Below are 21,032 nucleotides of genomic sequence, written 5' to 3'. Positions count from 1 at the left end.
ATTCTTTGACGATGTTGAAAAGCTTCCAAAGGAGCTAAAAATCGCTATTAAAAAAATGTTTAAAGGTATGCCTTTTGTAGAGGTGTTTCCAATTTTAAAAACAGTAACTGTTTTGCATCATTTTCATGAAGTAGGATTATTAAACGCAAAATATACTGAGCAATACCATCATTGGTTAATGCTTTTAAAAATGTTTAATTCTATTCATTCGGATATTACTGGGAGCTTTTAATTCTTATATATTTTTTAATTCTTTTTGAAGAATTGAAAAAATTGAATTCCGGTTAAAAAATTCTTGACATAAATTAAAAAGATGAGTAGATTCGGAAGATATTTAACCACCCCCTCTGGTGAACAAGTTTGGGAAGGTCGCGAAGGATTTGCTTTCCCCTATGAATTAGACTCCTTCGGAAAAAGGGTTTTGATTCGTAAGGATGAATTTGGAAATAGGTATGTCGTTCGTGTTAACGAATTGGGTCATCAGTATGTGGAAGATGGAGCCGTTAGGAGTAAAATTAATTTGGAAGAGCTTGGCGATGAATTTTACTTTGACAAAACTGGAAAAAAGTATCTCATCCTTCACGACTCTACTGACAACGAATTTGTAATTAAAGATTATTTCATGGACGAATTTGGCTATCGTTATTTTTTAAAAGATGGCAAAAGGACCGTCATTCATAGAAATTCCCAGGGTGAAGACCTTATCACCGTCACATACAGATCAGGCGATCAGGATTATGTGCTGGCGTATGATTTACGATTTCCATTCCTCGATCCTGAGGATGACATTGATTATTACAGCGATGACGATTACGCAGAAGATTTGTCATATTATGAAGGCGATGAAGATATGGGGAGACGGTTAGAAAGAGATTTGGAAGACGATTCGTCAGATGATTTGCCTGAAGATAAGTCGGAAAATGATATTATCGCAGAAGAGTGGGAAGAGCTTCAAAAATGTGCTTTATCTGGTTGGATGGGAAGATTTTGCACTCCTGCTGCCTAATTCTTTTCAAAGATTTGTTCTTTTTTAATTCTTTTTGAAGAATTGAAAGAGCTGCTAAAATTTAAAAAAATTGAATTGACTTTAAAAAATTTTCTTTCCTTAATAAAAAGATGGAAAGGAAGTATGTGATTGAATTTGATAATATGGGTCGTGCACATGTCTATGATGTAGGCAAAGAGATTCATGCTGCTGGGTGTGAATTTACTGCCCGTGATGACTGGGGAAGAAAGTATACGATTAGATTTGATGAAATGGGTCAAGCGCATGTATAGGATTCAATAAGCGAAATTTTTGCCATTTATCTTGTTGCTTAATTTTTTAATTCTTTTAACGGGAGAATTGAAAAAAACGGTTCGAAGAAGAAAATATGCTGAAAGTGTGCCAAGAAACAAAAAAATTGAATTGACTTAAATAAAATCGCGGCTCAATTAAAATGAGTTCTCTATCTTCAAAAAAATTAATCGCCAAAGAGCGAAAAATTGAAAGCACCGAAAATTTTCTTTCCCTTAATAAAATGGGTGATAAAGCTTCAAAGAAAATTATCGTAAAAGAAGGAATTATTGAAAGCAATAAAAAAAATTTTCTTTCCCTTAATAAAATGCCAGATAAAGCGTTTAAAGATAAAAAAAGTCTCAATGAAAAGTCAGGCGTTAGCCAAAATGACTTTGAAAGATTTAAAAATGATGGCTGAAGACCGCGCTATCAAAGGTACCTCAAGAATGAAAAAAGCTGATCTCATTGAGGCTATTAAAACAACAAAACCTGTCATTGGGTATGGACCTCGTAGACGGACGACTGAGGCAAGGCCACTTCCTCGTTCGATAAGTCCAGTTTCGAGACCGGTTCCAGCACCGCGTCCCGTTTCCAATGACTTAATTTCATTCGGACCTTCTCTATTGCAAAATCGGGTGACTAGAGATGAACCGTCTACTCTTAATGAGCCTTTTCAAGACTCGACAAATGTTATTACACCTAGACCGGTTCCAACACCAAGACCTGGCTTGTTTTCAAGGATTGCAACATCTGTCTCCAACGGTTTTAACCAAGTGCTTACTGCCATTGATCCATACTTTCCAACTACGGTGAAGAAAACAGTAAGCAATGTAAAAAATGGAGTGGAAAATACGATAAAGTCTCTCAAAGGCGTCGTATTTGGTAAACCTGCTTCAGCTCCTCGTCCGGTTCCAGCTCCTCGTCCGGTTCCAGCTCCAAGACCAGTTAAGTTTAAAATAACTGAACATGCAGTGGAACGTGCTGTTAGACAATTTTCTTACGAGCCTTCTTATCGATATCAAGACCTCGCAGCCTTTTTTAATTTGGCTTGAGAGTCTGCTATTCATGTTATGGAAGAAGAAAGGAATACAAAGGTAAGAATTATTTTAACCTGTGAAATGAAATCTATAAGTATCTTAACTGGTGAAGAAGCTACTCGAACAGCTAGTTTCTCATCCAACTCTGAAATTATACTAGCAGCTACGAATTTAAAAATGTTAATGAGTGAAATGGAAGAAAAAATCTTGGAAAATAGTGTCAAATACAATAAGTTGGGATCCAATTGCAAAATGTCTAAGATTTTAAAAATGGATATTAACTTTATCGATTACGAGCCTCTTAGCGGCAGATCCTACATTGATTTACCTCCTGACTTGAAAAACAAAAAGGCGATCGTTAACATGGAAAAAAATGACAATCAGTACTTCAAATGGTCAGTCACCAGGGCGTTGAATATGAAAAATATGCATAATGAAGAAATTGATGAAGACTTGATTCTAAAATCTGAAGAGCTCAATTGGGACGGAATTAAATTTCCTGTTGATTACCATAAAATCGACAAGTTTGAAAAGATTAATCCGGAAATTAGCGTGAACGCCTTTTGCTATGTTGAAAAAACACCTCGCCCTTTGCGAATATCTGAATTTGCAGATCGAAAGCATTGTGTTGATTTGTTGTTTATTTCAAACGAAGACACCAACCATTACTGTGTGATTAAAAATTTCAGTCGGTTTGCTAGTGCTTCAACATCAAAAGGTAAAAGAAAACAACATTTTTGCAGAAATTGCCTTCAAGGTTATAACCAGGAAGAAAAGCTTCAAAATCATCAACCAGATTCTTATAATAACGCTCCAGTGAGAATCGAACTTCCTAAAGAAGGGACAACTGTTGAATTTAAAAACTACAAAAAGTTTATGAAAGTTCCATACGTTGTATATGCAGACTTTGAAAGTTTTATTAAGCCTGTCAACACTTGCACACCAAATTCAAAACAGTCTTACACCAAACAATATCAAAAGCATGTTCCAAGCTCCTTCTGCTATTATATCAAATGCTTTGATGAAAACCTTTACAAGGGAAAACCTGTCATGTACACAGCAGAAAGCGATGATGATGATGTGGCTCAAAAGTTTGTCACCAGACTTAAAACAGACCTCAGAAAGATTTTCGATAAGATTGATTTAATAAAAAAGAAAGTGATGACTGATGAGGATGAGAAAAGTTATGAAGATGCAACAGTTTGCCACATTTGCAATAAAGATCTTGACGGTGATAAAGTGTGTGACCACTGCCATTTGACTGGAAAGTATCGTGGAGCCACGCATAACAAATGCAACTTGGGTTATAAAATTCCAAAATTCATTCCCGTTGTCTTTCATAACTTGTCTGGTTACGACAGCCATTTATTTATTAAAAAATTAGGTGGGAAGCTCAATTGCATACCCAACAACGATGAGAAGTATATCAGCTTCACGAAAAGCATCAAAGTGAGAGAATTTATTAAGAATGGTAAACTGAAGGAAGTTTGGAAAGAATTGAGGTTTATCGACAGCTTCAGATTCATGGGTTCCAAGTTAGACAAACTGGCTAAAGATCTAAACGACGACCAATTCAAAAACGTGGCTATGTACTATCCCGAAAAGAAGAAGTCTGACTTGTTAAGAAAAAAAGGTATTTACCCTTACGAATGGGTGGACTTGATTAAAAAGTTCTCCGAAACAGCACTGCCACCTATTGAAGCATTCAGCTCCAAATTAAACGATGAACCAGCAGAAGTTGAAGATTACAAGCATGCGCAAAACGTTTGGAACGAATTTGGATGTGAAACGTTTAAATATTACCACGAGCTGTACAACAAGTCTCATGTGTTGATTCTAGCAGATATCTTTGAAAATTTCAGAGAGGTGTGTCGTGCCTATTACGGTCTTGACCCTCCTTGGTATTACACCTCCCCTGGTTTGGCTTGGGATGCAATGTTAAAAAAAACTGAAATTAAATTGGAATTGTTAAGCGATCCTGACATGCTTCTCATGTTTCAAAAAGGAATACGAGGAGGAATTAGCATGATCTCCAACCGACTTGGAACTGCTAATAACAAATACATGGGCGACTATGATCCTTCAAAACCGTCAAAATTTATCCAATACCAGGACGCTAACAATTTGTATGGATGGGCAATGAGCAAACCTCTCCCCGTTGGTGGATTTAGATGGATGGTTGAAGATGAGTTTAAAAATTGGAAATCCCAGCCGTGCATTTTAGAAGTTGACTTAAGCTATCCTGATGACCTTCAAGATTATCATAATGATTACTCTTTGGCTCCTGAAAGGTTGACCATTGGGAAAGTTGAAAAGCTGGTTCCCAATTTAAACAATAAAGAAAAATACGTTGTCTACCGTGAAAACCTAAATCTCTATGAGCGAATGGGTTTAGCCATTACAAAAATTCATCGAGGGATTGCCTTTAAAGAAGAACCTTTTATGAAAAAATACATTGACCTCAACACCAAGTATAGAGCAGACGCTAAAAATGAATTTGAGAAGGAATTTTTCAAGCTAATGAACAACTCCGTCTTTGGTAAAACAATGGAGAATATTCTAAAGAACGTTGATGTTAAGCTCATCACCACAAAAAAAGAAGCTTTGAAATTATCTAAAAGCCCCAATTATGAGAGAAACACCATTTTTGATGAAAACTTGATTGCGGTTCATATGAAAAAAACAAAAGTCTTCTACAACAAGCCTGTTTACTTAGGAATGTGTATTCTCGACATCAGCAAGACTTTGATGTTTGAGTTCCATTATGACTATATCAAGCCTAAATATGGGGACAAGGCTAAGTTGTTAATGACTGAAACTGACTCGCTCATTTATGAAATCGAAACTGAAGATTTTTATAAAGACATTGCTGGTGATGTAGAAAGCAAGTTTGATACGAGCGACTTTAAAAAAGATCATCCTGCTGTTCAAGGTGTTGGGTTCAAAGTGGGATTAAACAAAAAGGTTATTGGCATGTTTAAGGATGAGAGTGGAGGAAAGCAAATTAAAGAGTTTGTTGGGCTTCGAACTAAGCTCTACTCTTATAACATCCCTGGAGAAAAAGAAGAAAAAAGATGCAAAGGCGTTAAGAAAAACGTTGTCAAGACTAAAATAAGGCATCAAGATTATAAAGACTGCTTAATGGATAAGAAAGAAACGCTTGTGACTATGAACGTTATCAGATCTCATCTTCACGACGTTTATACGGAAGAGGTTAACAAAGTTGCTCTCAGTGCTGCTGATGACAAGAGGATCATTTCAGATGATAAAACCTTGGCTATTGGACATTATAAAAACAGACCTGGTCCTGAGCCCTGCTTTAGCTTAATGGACTACGATCAAGTCTTCGGTTAGGAATAAGACACCATCTTGGAAATCCATGGTCTTTGGTTCGGAATAGGACGCCATCTTGGAAATTTTAAAACATTAAGCCTGACAAGAATTTTATTACTTCATTGCGGATTTTGGCAGGGCTCTCCTTAAGTATAGGAAAAGTATCAATGGCCCAGAACCCGCATTTCCTAAAAGTCCTTTCTATATTTATTGAAACAAGTTCTTCTTTAAAAAAAAAAAAAAAGGAAACATTTTGCAAACAGCGTGTGCTCTTGATTTTCAGAAGCTAGAAATATTTCAGTCAAACATAAAAATTACGAGCAGTTATCATATACGTGATATATGCTATTTATGTCAGATATGTCAACAGCTACATCAACAGTTTACATCTCGTTTAACCAAGGGCATCCCGTTAACACGACAATGTTTGTTTGTTGCTCGATTTAAGTCTTGAAAAACCTTTACCTCAGTAAATCTATAAATTTTGTTTTAGTGTTTTAATGTAGTATTAATCTTTGTACCAAAGTGAATCAGCATTTTAAAGCAATAAGTGCAATGAGTTGTTAATGTATTATTAAATAGTTTACTCGTTGTATGATACACATAAATACAAGTTTTGTCAATTAATCAAATTTTATAGTTAGAGCTTTAAAATCTTTAGAAAAAATCAACATGTTATTTAATCCGATAAGGAGTGCAAAAGAACTTAAAGCTGCTTAAATAACGTCCTATTATCATTTCATGTAAATCAGAGCACCAAAAAGATAATAGAACTTCCTGTATTTAAGTCTTTGATTTTTAAGAATGAAAAATTGATTTAAATTGTTTATGCCTTTCAAATATCCCTTCGTCCGCTCAATTTTTAGACTTTAAAAGATAGTGAACAAAATTAGGATATATAATGGTTTTATAACTTTGACAATTGTTACAGTTGTAACAATCAGAAAAGTTTAAAAACAAATACTTTCTATATAATAATTTTGAAATACTTTCCAAAGCAATTTTCATGTGTCATCTACACCGATATGTTAAAATATCAAATTTAGCGTGTTTTTTTTTTCTTTCAGAAACGTCTTTTGCGGGGATAGTTTTGATATATCACAATATAAATTATTTGCCCTAAACTTTACCTTCTTTCGGATAAAGAAGGCAAAGTATACAGCAATTATTTCATTTTTTTAGGGTATTGGTGCCCACACAAAGTAATTGATATTTTAGAAACTTTATTTTATGTTGAAAAAATAGAAAAGTAAAAAGTTTTGTATTTCATCTTCATCACATTTGGGCAAAAGAGTTTTATGCAAACGCTGAATTCTTTTCAAAGCTCCAGACTTTTTCCTTTGATCATGAGTCTTGCTTGTTTTAATCTTCTGATGCAGTGTTATATATAAGTTTGTCGCTTTCAGCATTTGTCTTGAAATGGTACTTATTTTCGTTACTTAAGTTTGTTAGCTTTATTACATAATTAGAAAAGTCTGACTTGACAAAAATTACTCCATTATCGCTTTCTACTACATAGAGTTCTTCTCTATACTTTACGTCGATCCTATCTATTAAAGTTTAACCTTTAACTGTTACGTTCGCAAAAACTAATTTTAATTTTGTTTTAAAAGTATTACATAAAAAAACTTTCAAGACGATATGAAAAAATTTTCATTCTTTTTTTCTTCTTATTATATCATAATAAATATATGCAGTAGCTCCTAAGGATGATCAAAAGGGGAGTAGGTGATTGTTCCACCTGAGTCCGCGCATGGTTATTTAGAAAAATTTTTTTTTCAATTAAGGTTCAAAAACTTTATTGAAAAAAAAACACTGGAATCAAAACTTAAAACTGTTTTTTTTTTTTTGAGATTCACTAGAACGAAATAATTTTCACAAAAAATTATTGCTATTATTACAATGAACTTATTAATAATAATATACATATTACCAAACTGCTTACGGCTCACTATTTTACCAATGACATTTTTTTCAATTTTTTTTGGTTGTGCAAATATAGCTTGATCTTTCCGAATATTTTACTTGCCACAACCAATATATATAGAATTTAAATTTTCTTTTTTGTGTGAAAAAGTCTAGTAAAAAAATGCTACAAAAAATTTGTGAACATGTTGTGAGGGCTCTACACGGGTTTAAACACTTTAGAAATTGTCAAGACGCTAAATGTAGTGAATATAGAAAGTAAATGTAATAAATATAATAAATGTAATAAATATAGAAGTATCATATATAGAAGTATTAAATAGAGAGGTTTACATGGGAACATACTCAGCAGTGCTTTCTTATAATAAAGAAACAAATGGTGTCATTTTAAATGCAGTTGTAACCTTAGTTATAGCAAGCAAAATCTATAAAACTCTCATTGAATATCAGCAAGCAAAAGAATTAAGTGATAGTTATCCCTCTTGTGGATTTCAACAACTATAATATTCTTATTGTAAATCAAAGTTTATTTGGCGCTTGTCTGGTTTCGCACCCCACCCCCACCCCCCCCCACCCCCTTTTTTTTTTTTTTGCAGATTCTGAAAGATCTTTGTCTGAAACGGAAAAAATCGTATTCATTTTTATTTTTGACAAAGAAAAAGTACTCTAATTCACATTTCGCCATCTTTTACTTTGATCAATAAAGGGGCAAAAACTGTACTAAAAAGACTTTCTTCACTCTTAAGTTCTATACTTGCGATGCTTGTCTCAAAGTATTTCTGTTTATAAATACTTTGGCTTGATGCTCCATCAAAACTAATCTTTCCATATAAAACTCCAAATATTTTGTTACCTTGACCACAATTAGGCATATAAATCATTTCAGTTATTCTACTCACAATGTGATCTAACATGCTTTGAAGAGTATACTTTGCAGAAATTTCAGAAAAATGTATATTCTCAGGATAACATTTCAATTTTTCCACTAAAATATTGTGCAAGGTAGGATAAATATGTACATTGTGTACAAGAGCTGAGTTTCTGATCATTTGATATTGTTTATCGCTGAGATCCGTGTTCATTTTTAATGCAAGAGCTTCGTCTACACTCATAATGATGGGAAAGGTTTTATCCAAAGTTTTATCAACTTTTTTTATCTCTAAAAGATTAGACATTGTTTTTTAAAAAAGAAAGCTTTTTTTTTCTCCAGCAGCATTTGCACTTTTTGCAGAAGCTAAAAATAGAGCTTCATGATGTTCAGTGGCAAGTTCTTTTATTTTTTTTTCTTTTGCTTTGCTCTCCAAGAACATTCCATTGCTTATGGGGTCTTCCAGAACCAAAATGACTATTTTTATTGTTCATAAGATTTCTTTGAAGCCAACGATTTTCTTTTTGTATAAATGTATCATAATTTCGTCCACATTGTGTTAGTTTTCACTTCTCCTTTGAAGTAGATATAACTAAAGCAACCTTTACTTTATTTAAGTTTTCTTTGCGAATTTCTTCAGTATTTTTTATTTCATTAAGTAAGTAAATCCTTCCATAATCTTAATTTATCCACTCCTAATTCACGTATATTTGGGATAAGATCTAATCTTTTCATTATTATTGTTTTTAAGAACCATCAATATAATAAAACTAATAAATCAGAAACATTTTAATTTACATTATATATTTTTTTACTTTACACTGTTTAAAATTTTATTTTGTAATGGCTTTAACAATTGTCACATTGTTACATCCTGTAATAACACTATATTACTAAGTTAACTTTATATTACAGGAGCTACTAAAGCTGTTCAGTTGAGCTTTTTCAAACATGTTGTACTTATCAAATAATAAATACTTTCAAAAATGGCGGAAAACAAGGTTTTTAAGTGTTTATCAACATTTTTATTTCTTTAATAACTTCCAATACCGCAGGAGACCGCAGTAATCCCTTTATAATTTAAAAGTAGAAATGTTAATTAACTAGAAAAAATGTATATATTTTTGGAACTCGGTGGAACATTTTTTTAGCTGATATATAACCAGAAAAAATACAATTACTTGCAACCTTTTTTTTAGAAAAATCTTTAAATTTAAACAAAAAAATTAGACTTTTTTTTTCTTTTGAGTAAATTTGAAATATATAGAGCCAAAAGATTATCTTTAAAATAAATATGCACTTTTATTTAAATTAAAAATACTCTATTTTAGTTAAATAAAAATCTCACATTTTTCAGATTTCTTTGAAAATAATATCAATTTTTTTTACTTCTTTTAACTATAAAATACAAAATAAAAGTTTTATGAAACAATTATTTATACTTTTGAAATAAAAAATTATTGCAATTTAATATTATTTAAAAAAGGGCACTTAATTTATAGAAACGTTGTGAGGGGTTTATCACCATTTTTTTTCTGTTTTGAGTTACTGTGCGACGCTGCTTTTAACTCCATTTTGAAATTTTTTAATGATAGTTTTAAAACCATTAATTCAAACCGCTAAAAATATTTACCTGGTTTTTACAAGCGTTAAGAAACACAAAGAACAAAAAAATGGATGGAGTGTTATCAACAAAACAAAATCAGTTTTTAAGTAGTTTTTACACTCCATCTTTGATGTTTGTCCATGTTTTGCTGCGCGACTGCCTTATACCAGTAAATAACAGGTAACAGGTATAAAATTATTTGGAATTTTTTCGAACGGTTTTGATGTCTTATAATAAGTCGCTTAATAAATTCGTGTCACCAGTTTTTTACAAAGAGAAATTTCAAAATGGCTAGAAAACCAACAGTTGATGAATTCGATAAAATCTCGTTAACTCAAATTGGTGCGAGGTTTATGAATAATCGCGAAGAATGCATAAAGTGGTTGAGAGAATTCGGTTTGCTTGCTACTGTAATGATTTGTCCCGTTTGCAACTTGCAGTGTAGCGAACAGCTGTACACACGCAGTGTAGATGGAATAACCTGGAGATGACTGTTAAAAAGTGTAAAAAGACTGTAAACATTCGCAAAGGCAGCGTTTTTGAGAAATCAAAACTGGAGTTGTGGAAAATCTTTGGAATAACATACATATGGGCTCGTAGCGCTGGCAAAAGTCAGGGACTGTCGCATGAAGATATTCAAAAAGAATTGGATATTGGATGCAGGGAAACTATAAGCGATTGGAACCAGTTTTGCAGAAATGTTGCAGTAGATTACTTTTTGAATAATCCTGTACAATTAGGCGGCCCTGGCTGTGTTGTAGAGATTGACGAATCTCTTTTTGCTCGCCGCAAATACAACCGTGGCAGAATTGTGGAATATTTGGTGGTTACGAGCCAACAACAAAACAAGGTTTTTTAATCCCTGTAGCTCAACGTGATGCAGCAACTCTTTTGCCGATTATACATCGATGGATAAGGCCAGGGACGGAAATTTGGAGTGATATGTGGGGTGCTTATAACACTCTTGGAGCACAAGGCTTTCAGCATGGTACGGTGAACCACTTGCTTCACTTTGTAGATCCTGCAACAAACGTGACAACTAATCAAGTTGAAGCAATGTGGAGTCGCAGCAAAGCAAAGTTTAAAGCAATGTTTGGAAAACATAGAGACATGATTCCTGACTATCTCAGCGATATCATGTGGATGCAGAGATTTAAAAAGCATGCGTTTTTTCACTTTTGGGATCAAATTGCTACTAACTACCCAGTAAATTAGGTGTTCGTAAAACTATTTGATGAACACAGCTCATTATTTGTTTGTTTATATTTCTTTATATATTGTAATGAATAAATTTAGTAGCTTTTCAGTAAATGTTTTAATTTAAGTCATTTTTTTTTGTTCTTTGTGTTTCTTAACGTTTGTAAAAACCAGGTAAATATTTTCAGCGGTTTGAATTAATGGTTTTAAAACTATCATTAAAAAGTTTCAAAATTGAGTTAAAAGCAGCGTCGTTTTTAACGGAAAAATGGAATATTCAAATGTGAATTAGAGTACTTTTTCTTTGTCAAAAATAAAAATGAATACCATTTTTTTCCGTTTCAGACAAACATCTTTCAGAGTTTGCAAAAAAAAAAGGGGGTGCGAAACCAGGCAAGCGCCGTTTATTTAATTTATTATTAGTTATAGTGTAATCATCACTAACATCATTATTTTTTCGCTTCAAAATTGATTTTATTTATTGAAAGATACTTTTCTCCGTACAAATATTGCACCATCAGGAATCTTATTATTGACAATAATGGAGTCAATTAAGGTAACTGCGAAAAATAGAATTTTGTTTTTAATAAAGATGCAATTTATCTGATGATTTAAAACTTATTAGGGGAGAGGGAGGCAGCTTTGAACGGGGGCAGCTTTGAAAAAAATGCATTTTTAAAGCGTTTTTGTATTTAAACTAAATATTTTGTAAAGATAATATTTACCCTCGCAGTTGTCACCTGTTTTTCCTGCCACTTAACATAAACTTGAAAAAGTATTTGATTGATTTGTTTTTGGAGACAAATCGTAAACATTTTGATGTAAAGTTGTAAGATTTTCCGGACCACTTTCTTACTTTTGAGATGTTTAATTTTATTTATAATGTAGAATAATTCAAAAATTTTACAATTAAGCAGAAAATGTCAATAATTGAGATAATTTTGTTTGAAAAAATCATCGTTTATCATTTAAAATGCTGTTGAGGCAGTTTTGACACCGTGTTATTTCATTTTTGTAACTTACAGCTTTTGTCTTGAGATGGAAAATAAAATGTGCTACTAGTGTCCTTAAGTTTCTAACATAATCAAAAAAGATTGACTTAACTTGTGGCAGCACACAATGACATTTCTCTGTTGGTTATAGTTTTGGATGCAGTCAATATACCTGCTTTTTTTTACAAGCCAACAACAAACTGAAAACGGATTTGAATTTGTTAACATTTAAGAAGAAAGTACTTTTTTTTTAACATTATATACAATGTCTGCAAATAGTTAGAGAAAAGTACACGACGTAGAAGAGATGCATTACACTAACTGAATGCAAAAATGATGAACAAGGTATATACCTTGAGAATCTTCTAATACTTAATGCCAGAGTTCATTCACCAGTTTTCTCCTGTGCATCTATCGATGATTAACAGGATAGGCTTTCCTTCTGCAATTTAAAACCTAAATCCTTTTTTTTTTGCTAACGCTCTTCAAACGAGTTCTCTGCTCTTATTACGATTAGAAAATGATTGAATATTTAAGCAAGTATTTTGTTACTGAGCCTAAGACTTTCACTGCTGTTACTGAACATACTAATTTTTTCACAGTCACCAAACTTCAATGGTCTACGTGACAAAGCACTTTAATATTCTCTCTCTTCAGCTCCCAGATTTTCGCTGCTTTCAACATTAAAAGTTTAGAAACAATCATACTACAAAAATACTACTTTAGTCACGGTCACTAAACGTCAATGGTCTACGTGACAAAGCACTTTAATATTGTCTCTCTTCAGCTCCCAGATTTTCGCTGCTTTCAGCATTAAAAGTTTAGAAACAATCATGCTACAAAAATACTACTTTAGTCACGGTCACTAAACGTCAATGGTCTACGTGACAAAGCACTTTAATATTGTCTCTCTTCAGCTCCCAGATTTTCGCTGCTTTCAGCATTAAAAGTTTAGAAACAATCATACTACAAAAATTCTACTTTAGTCACGGTCACTAAACGTCAATGGTCTACCTGACAAAGAACTTTGATATTGTTACCTATCAGCTCTCAGATTTTCTCTGTTTTTAAATTAAAAGTCTAGAAACAACCACAAGTTCACAATTTTAGCATAGGTTACTTTATGTGTAATCCGAAAATAAGAAACGATTATATAAGTTGATAGCTTTGGGAACTTCAATGCCGCAGCACTTGAACCAGACATTTCATTAAGCGTGCATGATGATACTACATGTCTATATTTCTATTATACATGACTACACGGAATTTTTATTTTATGCAAGCATACGGAAAATAATCACAAATTATGTATATATAGACATATTTTTAAAGGGTAAACTTCAATTTATACTAAACATTGTATTAGGCAAAAGAACAACAAAATGTAAAAAACATTTTTTTGAAAATATTTTAAACTCAGATTTTTTAGGCTTTAAAAAAAAAATTTTTAGTTGAAATTTGCTTTAAAAAGAAACTTAAATTTCGCAAGAAAATTATTTCAAAAAATTATCTGAAATAGTAAATATCTTTCAGGAAGGTACAACATTTTCAGCTTACAAGGTACATTAGATATGCCTTTCGTTTATTTGCACAAAATACCATTTTTGAGATCTATTATTTTGATTTTTAAAACCACATTTAAAGTGCCATATGTGTTTTAACATATAGGAAATGTTGTTGCATTTAACATTTGAGCTGATTTGGACTTTTTAACTTTTATTTAAAAAAATTGTTTCAAAACAATTATAACCATAGCCCAATTCATTATATCTGCGTTTGAAGAGAAAAACTTTGGAATTCGAGGATAAGAACTCTCTTTGCAAAGAAGTAATAGGAAGCTACGAAAGGAATATATGCTGCCGTAAGTAAAAGTATTATCATCATAGTTAGCCGTAAGTAAAAGTATTATCATCATAGTTTTGGAAAGTTTCTATTCCACAATCATGTTTCTTGCAACTTGAATGTCTTTGCATCAGAGCTTTTTCTTTATTCTAATTAATAGTGACGCGTTTGATTGAAGTATAAACTCTAAATTAGCATTTAACCCTTAAATCCCCAAAGCCACATAAAATGCTCAAAAATATCTGATTTTTGGTATAAGTAATTCTATTTGTATTAGAAAATCGGGAAAAAAGTTTTTTGTCAAAAAAACGATGACAATGCACTTTTTTGAGTTGTATCAAATCTAATCCAACGGGCAAAGTTGTACTAATATTTTACACAATTTTAATTTTTGTGACTTTATCCTAAGTGTTCTAGTCTATATAAAGTCATAAGTTGATGTATGTATGTATGTATGTATGTATGTATGTATGTATGTATGTATGTATGTATGTATGTATGTATGTATGTATGTATGTATGTATGTATGTATGTATGTATGTATGTATGTATGTATGTATGTATGTATGTATGTATGTATGTATGTATGTATGTATGTGTGTGTGTATGTATGTATGTATGTATGTATATATATGTATGTATGTATGTATTCATGCATACGTATGTATGTATTCATACATACTTGTACATGATTCATACATATTTATGTATGCATTCGTACATACGTATGTATGCATTCATACATACGTATGTATGTATTCATACATACGTATATATGCATTCATACATAAATATATGTATGTATTCATACATGCGTATCTATGTATTCATACATACTTACTCTAAAAGCTGCAAATGAAGCAACCAGCCGTTCTGACATGAAATTGAATTTTGCGAGTAACAAAAATTTTTTAATTACATTGAGACAGGAAATAATAATAACATGTTCCTTCTTTTTGTTCCTGCGTTTAAAAACCAAAATCGTGTATAAAAAGTCATCAGTTATAGACACGAAGATGACACGAAAAAACGTTTTTTAGAAATAATAAAAAAGTTATATCGTAGAAACCATGTTTAAAAACAGTTAAAATTACTGGCTGTTTTACTCTTACACTTTTCTGATTGTTGAGACTTCAACAGCTGTAATAATTTATAAACTCCGATAGAAATCCGAATTCTGTTTGAAAGATTTTTCAAGGAAAACGAGAGAAAGGAGTAAGACAGTTTTATTTAAAAAAAAAAAATTTTAAAAAATGCCAAAATTATAATCAATTCGAAAGAAACTTTTTTAAATGTCGAATGCCCTAAACTTTAATTTGATTAATTGCTCTGAATTTAATTTTGAGCGATAAACAGAACAAGATTCGCATTAAAACAATAAGCAAACAAGGCAATACGCAGCTGCGATTATTATTTTATTTAAAAGAAGAGTTTGTTTCTATAAATATAGGAAGAGGATTGAAATAAGTTCATAACAGCTGCAGTGCTTGCTGGTCATGAGCGTTTCGTTAAATCTAATGGAAATTGTTGCTAACAACTAGTTAATAACTAAAAACATTGGGATAAAGAAAAATGGCAACAATCACACTGTGTCCAATTTTTGAAGACATTCCGAGTGGTTTATATGGTGATATATACACCATGATTATTTTGGTAATTAGCTTACTTATATTGGTATCTAATATTTTGTTAATCAATGGAATATTTAAATCAAAAAAACGGAGAAAACGCACTACAAATGAAAAACTGGTGTTGCTGCTGTCTTGTAGTGATATTATGGTGGGATTAGTTTTTATACCACTCCAGGCAGCTTTAATTCAAAAGGGAAACGAGCTTGGTTGTAGTACTAGGCTTGCGATAGGATTTTGGATGGTATTTCCGTTGGGTTTCTCAAGCGCAATTGTGTCAGTAATGTCGATCGAGCGTTTTTTTGTGGTTTTGAATGACTACAAATGCTGCGGTAGAGTTTTTAAAGGGATTTACCTAATACCGATTATCGTTATCGATTTTTTGATTTCGTGTGCGTTAGGTATTTGGTTTATGTACTCTACGCGTTATTATAACTTTGCAATTTTGCACTTTAGCATCCCATCATATTTAAGCGCTAACTTATTGTTAATACTTGCTATGAACACATCACTTCTAATTGGAACAAAAAAAATGCTCAGATGTAATGACATCCGAGTTGCAAGACACATGGTCGTAGAAAAGCAACTTTCCAAAACTATGATGATAATATCATTTTCACTCACGGTAGCATATATTCCTCTGGTGGTTTCTTATTACTACTTCGCAACGAGAGTGTTTCTTTGATTTCCAGTCTTTCTCTTCAAGCACAAAATTAACGTATTGGACTCTGGTTATATTTGAATTAAATTCAGTGTTTAACGCTTTAATATATGTTGGTAGAAGTAGCAGAATCTCTAGGATGTATATCTCATATTTTAACACGTTTGTTGAAAGTATATCAAAAAAGTAAATATATTTTGAATATAACTTGAAAATGAACGATTGCTACTTCATTCATTACCGATGGAGTTTCAACTAAGAAACCATTAAAACACAATACTATTTTAACAATATTTACACAATAGAGCTTTAGGAAAACACTGAATACTTTTCAAGGCTCTAAATTTTTCCTTAAACTTATGATTCTTAGTCACGCAAAATTAATTTAAAAAACCCCAAGTTGTTAACTTCGCTTTTTAATCAAACACACTTTAACAATATAGGGACTTAAATTTGTCAAAAGAATTATCCAAGAACTCTTGGTCTCTCGACTCAAATATCTTTCAATTAGAGAAAAAAGAACTATTCAAGCTTTTAGTTTCTCAACTCAAATCTCCTTATATTAGAGAAAAAAAAGTTATTTTGTATCGCATGAGAAATTCGGAGTTTGTTGTATTTTTGGATGGAAAAAGATGATCTTGTTCTCTGTAAGGATATTCCAGGGGTTCATATGAAGTTGGACATTCAAGAAGACGTATTTTTTATTTTAAATTTATATAAAAAAAAAAAAAAAAAAAAAAAAATCCTTTTTCTAATTCTTAATCGAAATTTCTAAAAAGTGATTGTAACAAAAAATCATGACTTTAAAAATGCATGTTTTATTTGTTTGCGAACCATTAATATACAATCTGTATCACCTAAGAATCCTAGGCAGTAGCAACCATGAAGGCTTCATCATAGAGTATTCCTTAAGAATTCATGTAAGTTAATGAAGATTATCTGTTATCTAGGACAACTATTGGTTGGCTGAGTGGGTACCCTTGCAGTTCAACAAAGATGTATCGAAATTGGAAGTTACCACGAGATGTCTAAAAAAAAAAGCGCAATAAATACATTGTTAGCTTCCTGAAAATGAAATTAAAACATTTTAAAAAAATCCATTCAAAAAAAAAAATTTGAATCTCACCTCCATAGCATCAACATGAACTGTTCCTTTCCGCTTACTACCTGATACATAGAACTGCACTCGCATATAATTTACACCATCAACAACATACTGCTGGTAACTAAATAGCAGGAAAAGTTTGCTGTTAAATTCAAGCAGATAAAATACTAGCAAATTTTTAAAGGATAGATTACTAACTAAATTATTGTAGCTATTGAAAATATTATCCCCACCCTACCCTGATAGCTTAAAGATTTTTACAAAGCAACTAACTTCACATGTCTTCTTCTGCCTCTTGAAGTTTCTTCACCATAACCCTTCATACCACTTCCAATTTCTTCAACTACCTATCAATTTAGTAAATCAGATGTAAAAACAAAGCCTGAAATTTGCACCAAACAAAAGTTTTGAAACAAAATAAAACATAAACAAACAAAAATGCTTACCAAACTGTGGTCTTTTACAAGTTTGAGAGCTTTTGAATAAACAGCATTGGGGCTGAAGCTAAACAAAAGTTCACTGGCAATATACCATATAAGAGCACCTAAAAGATAACAAAAAGTAACAAAACAAAAGTTATTTTATATTAAAAAACATTTCATATTTAGATTTAATTTAAAGTTCATTAGGAACTACATCAAGTTTGATCAAGTTCAAAAAGAAAAAAGTGTTAAGAGTTCTGCACGCTCAGAAAAAACACATTATAATTAATTTATAAAACTATGTTCATGCTAACAATAAAACATGATTTAATCATTGTGTTAAAATACAATGAAGTAAAATACTATGGTTTAATCATAATATTTAGATTTAAATGCAAATACTAGACTATGTTTTATTGTTATCATGAAATTGGTATAAGTTTTAATAAGTCCTATATATAACTAAAACTTGTTTCATATCAGCAATCACTACAACCTGTTACTCCAAATCCTATTAGTAATATTCCCATATAGGAGGCATCTTTTCCAGCTTGTTTTACTAAATATAAGAGCTTAACATTTTAAAACACATTTTAAAGTGACAGTACCAAACAATTATCAATTACATTAAAAACACAAACAAAATCAAATTAATGCTCTTAAGCTACTAAAATTTAAGAAAAAAGCAATCCTAATATTAAAAGCAGAAGCATAATAAGCTTTTTTTTAAAGCAAAAACCTATAAAACCTTTTGAAGAAAAAATAAACTGAAGATACATAAGAAGTTTTTTCAAATACCTTTAGCACCTACAGTAACAGCACCCTCACTTCGTCTTACATCTTCTGAAAGCTGAGTGTGAGGAGCATTTAAGGAATTGCTTTTTTGTCCAAAATAACGAGTTGATGCACCAGACACAGTGCAAAAAACATCAGAAAGTATAGGCTTGCTGAAAAATGGAGTCTGTAATGATCGCTGATAAATCTTCACATAAGGAAGAAAATTTAATTTCAGCATTTTCTCATTTTATCTATGATTAATTACTGATAACAACTTTTTTAACACCATGCATAAGCTCTTAGCTACACTTGCATCAAAATATATGCATAAGCTCTTAACTACACCTACATCCAAATGTATAGCAATGTATAGTAGATTATAATTTAACAATACTTATTTAAGTATTATCAAATAGGACAACAGATTTAGCTTTTGTACTTTGCTATTAAAATGTTAAAGAAACTTTTACAATGCAAAGAAACATCACATTAAAAAGAAACTGTCATAAATGCATAATGACTGTTAAAAGACATTTTTAAATTACTTGCTACTATAATGATGTCTGACTATAAAAAGAAAATTGATTTAACCAAAGCTAATATTATATTTTATCATATCTTATTTTACTGGCAATAAAGTTTTCACTGATTTTTAGGGAAATATAATACACTATATCAAGCTTTATGTTCTAATGAAATCATTTTCAATAAAATGATACACATCCATTAGGTAGATTAAAGCAAAAAAATCATCATGATATTGATGACAAAACAAAAAAAAAGAAGAAAAAGCATTAAAAAACATTCTTATAAAAAAAAGAAAAGTTAAAACAGAAAGTTAAAAAATGTATTGATTTTGTAAGAAACTGATAATTCAAAATATTTACTGAACAAAAATTAAAATCCATTTTAATTATTAACACTAGACCCAGGTTTAAGGAAAAAAAATTTACTTTTTACATATATCATTCTCTGAATTAAAAGTTCTTCAAGAATTCTTCAGCAGATATACGAGCTCTGGCATTTAAGGACAATTTCATCTCACTAATTTCTTTGTCAATTTCCTCCATAAACTGAATGACAAAATCTACCAATTTCTTTTTGTACATTTGCTCAATATGTGTACTTGAGATAAGGAAACTGATGTCATACCCTTTTATTGGCTTACGCCTCAAAATAAAAAAGTTTTCAGCACGAAGCATCATAAACCTCATAAACTTGTGACATAAAATTTTTTCTATCTCATCAGCTTGTTTAACAGCAATGCTGACACGAACTGAATTGATAGACCCCTCAATGAGAACCTTTTCTTTTTCATTACGTGCAATACAAATAGGAGTAAGTAAAAGTTCTTTACTTCCTCTGACTTCAACTTCAGGTTTTATGTGTCTCTCAACAATTTGAGATGAAAAAGACTCAATACATATAGCAGCTTCTAAAGTTGCGCGCACAGCATTTAAATAAGGTTTCAAAGTTGCAGTCATTATTAACTATTTGCAATAACCTACAAAGAGAGGAACACATAAATACAGCAGTTATATACTAACTGTCAAAGTATACTAAGCAACAACTTCTGCCAAAAAAAAAAAAAAAGCAATTAAAAAATATTCAAAAAATATCAATGATTTTAAAAACCTCTTTCTTAATTTTACATATATTTTATTCCATTAAAACACCAATAAATTATTTGAGTTCTTCAAGGTGATTTACCATATTGTATTATTGTTAAAGTGTGTGTATTTATATATATATATATATATATATATATATATATATATATATATATATATATATATATATATATATATATATATATATATATATATATATATATATATATATATATATATATATATATATATATATATATATATATATATATATATATATATATATATATATATATATATATATATATATATATATATAGTAAAAGCATGCACTCTTTCAGCCAAAAAATATATTGCACTTAATATAACACACTTATATGATTAATTCAAAGGAATTTGAGAACTTATTAAAATAATAACTGCATGCTCTTTGGAGAAAGCCATTTTCGTTAGAGTTTTACCTGCAATCTTATATGTAAACGTTATTTATTACACCCAAAATGACAAGCCGAATACTGAAAAAGCTCTCATTTAAAACTAAAGTGCAGATATATAATATACCACATATACATATTTTTTATCTTTATCTATTATATAAAAATTTTAAAAAAAATTTATTTTATAGAAAAAAAAAAAAAATTCTAATACCAAAATTTAAGTAATTGCTATATCTTTGAATAATTATTGGTATTCATTATGGTCAGTAGTTTCTCTTTTAATTAAAGTATACCGTAACATTAAACCATCTT

The 21,032-nt window shown here is 30.9% G+C and overlaps 3 protein-coding genes across 3 annotated transcripts; 1 reads left to right on the top strand and 2 right to left on the bottom strand.

The window, feature by feature from the left end:
- The first annotated feature begins 2,508 nt into the window (after nucleotides 1-2,508).
- On the top strand, nucleotides 2,509-8,079 carry LOC149878618 (uncharacterized). The gene is made up of 6 exons (XM_090072566.1): nucleotides 2,509-3,132; nucleotides 3,355-3,555; nucleotides 3,784-4,217; nucleotides 4,290-4,787; nucleotides 5,055-5,665; nucleotides 7,871-8,079. The coding sequence occupies exons 1-6, from the start codon at nucleotides 2,509-2,511 to the stop codon at nucleotides 8,077-8,079; spliced, it is 2,577 nt and encodes an 858-aa protein (XP_089928692.1).
- Nucleotides 8,080-17,171: 9,092 nt separating this feature from the next.
- Nucleotides 17,172-19,540, bottom strand: LOC149878617 (mitochondrial import inner membrane translocase subunit Tim21-like). The gene is made up of 6 exons (XM_090073237.1): nucleotides 18,695-19,540; nucleotides 18,393-18,455; nucleotides 17,921-18,018; nucleotides 17,748-17,821; nucleotides 17,496-17,595; nucleotides 17,172-17,397 (listed from the first exon to the last, which is right to left on the bottom strand). Exons 1-6 carry the CDS (start codon nucleotides 18,909-18,911, stop codon nucleotides 17,305-17,307), a joined length of 645 nt encoding a protein of 214 aa, XP_089929363.1. The 5' UTR covers nucleotides 18,912-19,540; the 3' UTR covers nucleotides 17,172-17,304.
- A 6-nt stretch (nucleotides 19,541-19,546) lies between these two features.
- LOC145193041 (actin-related protein 2/3 complex subunit 4) lies at nucleotides 19,547-20,206 on the bottom strand. Its single transcript, XM_080070423.2, has one exon. It carries the CDS (start codon nucleotides 20,155-20,157, stop codon nucleotides 19,651-19,653), a length of 507 nt encoding a protein of 168 aa, XP_079926549.2. The 5' UTR covers nucleotides 20,158-20,206; the 3' UTR covers nucleotides 19,547-19,650.
- Between the last annotated feature and the right edge of the window lie 826 nt (nucleotides 20,207-21,032).

Source organism: Hydra viridissima, unplaced genomic scaffold (assembly GCF_058129835.1).
Source record: "Hydra viridissima isolate aposymbiotic clone 2 unplaced genomic scaffold, HvirCarnegie_v1 scaffold_15, whole genome shotgun sequence".
NCBI classification, from domain to species: domain Eukaryota; kingdom Metazoa; phylum Cnidaria; class Hydrozoa; order Anthoathecata; family Hydridae; genus Hydra; species Hydra viridissima.
The sequence above is the reverse complement of the archived record's forward strand: the minus strand, read 5'-3'. Positions and strand labels throughout refer to the sequence as shown.